Source organism: Berghia stephanieae, chromosome 7 (assembly GCF_034508935.2).
Source record: "Berghia stephanieae isolate SIO BIC M18660-M18661 chromosome 7, UCSD_Bste_1.3, whole genome shotgun sequence".
NCBI lineage: Eukaryota > Metazoa > Mollusca > Gastropoda > Nudibranchia > Aeolidiidae > Berghia > Berghia stephanieae.
In genome coordinates this window covers 3,102,970-3,105,469 of record NC_088366.1, presented here as the reverse complement: position 1 = coordinate 3,105,469, position 2,500 = coordinate 3,102,970, and the positions used below count along the sequence as shown (strand labels likewise).

Sequence of the window (2,500 nt, the reverse complement as noted above, 5' to 3'; positions counted from 1 at the left end):
GTATACTACTTGCAGCTCACTTCTCACTTTCTTTGGACATCGTCGCTTTGCAATGTTTCATACAAACTAAGCAGGGTGATCAACACCAAAAGAACGTGATGATTGAGTTGTATTCAACAGTACGACAATTTGATACGTTGAGTACTAATTACAGCTCACATCTCGCTTTCTTTGGACATCGTCGCTTTGCAATGTTTCATACAAACTAAGCAGGGTGATCAACACCAAAAGAACGTGATGATTGAGTTGTATTCAACAGTTCAACAATGGAATAACGTGGTACGTTCAGTACTACTTAGGCTTCAGCTCACTTCTCTCTTTGGACATCGTTCGCTATGCAATGTAACATACATTTTTGAAAAATGGCAGACTATAAGTTACAAAAATCTCCATCAAACTGATGAGCGAACCCCAGACCTCCTTTTATCTTTTATTATTCTTCCTACATTGTCTGGCACTATAAAATTCACGTACTTTCTGATTTTCTAAAAAAAACATATGCAATTTTGAGCAAACTGTCATGTCCTAGTTCTCATATTTAAGTTGCCAATGTTTGTAAAATTGCGGGGAAAAGTGTTACAAGTAGAGACGCGTCAATTTTTGATAATGGATATCGGCTTTTAAATTGTGCCCGACTATCGGATAACTTTGTCTTGTAATGTTAGCACACCTGACATGCAATTTGGAAGTCTGAGGTTCAAACACCAGGCCTGGAAGACGCGGACTTTGTGGTTGGTTTCTTTTTGTATTTGTATTTCTACTTTGACTCGCAGATTTTTTTTTGGCCTTTCTCTCCTTCCAGTTGTAAATAAGGGTCTTGGTGGAATACTAATACTTGCTAGAATATCAGAAACATTGTGCATGATACCGGAATTTCAGTTGAAACATATCATGACGTTCTGATAAGACATTGAATGAGAAAGGTCTTTGTAAGGATTCTACAGAATCAGACAAAGTGTTGATAACATATTACAAAAGAATATACGGCTATGTGGTCTAGTGGTATGGCACTCGCTTTCGGACGGAAGGTCCTGGGTTCGAGCCTCGCTCGCGCATTGTTGAGTCCTTGGAAAAGGCTCTTCACTCACATTATCTCATCGTTCTCATGTGAAAAATGAGTACCTGACCGTTAACAGTGTTGCCTCTGATCGAAAAGATTGTAATATCGCCTTTAGGCGTCATTTACCGTCCTACATGTTAAATGTTGCTGTTGACCAGGGCCCCTTGAAAAGCGCTTTGAGCACGTTTATTGGATATTGCGCTGTATAAAAGCTCATTTTTAAAGTAACAGTCTGTATACAAATCTGAAAAGGTGTTGAATATGAAACAATATCTGACAGAGCAGAAAGAAAAATAAATCTAAAATCTTACTGTTTCGGGTATGACTTTTTTCTTGTATTTTTCTTCCTGCGTTCTTACATTGTTTCCTACAAACTTTTAAATTAAAAAAATTTTTACACCAGTCCTTCCTCTAAAATTTGCCAGGCTAGATTCAGAACTACTGCCAGCTCATTATAGGGACAACTTTGCTCAAATCTGTAATATGGTGATAGTTGTATTACGATATTATATTGTTAACCGACAAAAACAAGACACACTTATTTCAAAGACAGTTCTCAATGTACAATAGGATGCAACAGTGTGATGTCACGTCCGCCCAGCAACCAGCAGCTTGGTTCTAAACAAAGAAAATTGGTACTTTTTTATTCTTCATGCTGGCTAGAACTTTTTCACATGTCATGTGATCAGAATGTATAAAAGTCAAAACATGATCAGATTTATAATGTTTTTCTCCTCTGGATACACTTTTATGCTCGTCGGAGAAGTATTTCATTAGGGCGTCCGCCATAGTTCCGATAGTTTAGAACCACTTACTAAGTTACTATGCGTCATTACGAGGGAAGTGACGTCACGACTGTTGAACCCTATTACAATTGTATCCCTTGTAGATTTTGGACTACGATGAATCGGACAACACGTTCCACCCTCGTCAAGATTGGTGTGTTCAAATCAAAGAAGAGAATGTCACAACGCTTACTGAGGTGACGTCACTGAGCTCCAAGATGAGGATTGTGTATCAACAGGGAAGAAATGATTCTCGCGATTTCTTTGCATCGTGGATGACAAGTAAGTTTTTGTACTTCAGGGTCAAGAATGAGACGAATGACACACGGGTTATTCCTTATTACCTATCCTTTAATTGATAGGAAAAATTGCTCGTCATACTTAGGATAGAATCCTGATTTATCACTATGTACTTTCAGCTGTTTTAATAGACCCAGCTACCCTTAGTTGATTTAGGATCATTAAAAAAAACAGATTCAACACTAGATTCGAAACGTGTTCATTTGTTAATGAGCTGACCTCAACACATCAAGCTATTATTGAGCTCTTTGGACAACACAAAATAAGCTATTCCGTAGAGATAATGTTAACAGTCATTGTACATACAATAACTGTTATTGTAAATTAATGTGGTCCTATCATATCTTCTTCTTCG

The 2,500-nt window shown here is 37.6% G+C and overlaps 1 protein-coding gene across 1 annotated transcript in view; it reads left to right on the top strand.

Moving 5' to 3' along the window:
- LOC144976358 (cubilin-like) overlaps positions 1 to 2,500 on the top strand; it is a 33,405-nt gene that overhangs the window by 15,140 nt on the left and 15,765 nt on the right. The window contains exon 8 of the mRNA XM_078920611.1: positions 1,950 to 2,127. Coding sequence (XP_078776737.1) covers positions 1,950 to 2,127 — 178 coding nt within the window. The remainder of the gene's footprint in view (positions 1 to 1,949; positions 2,128 to 2,500) is intronic.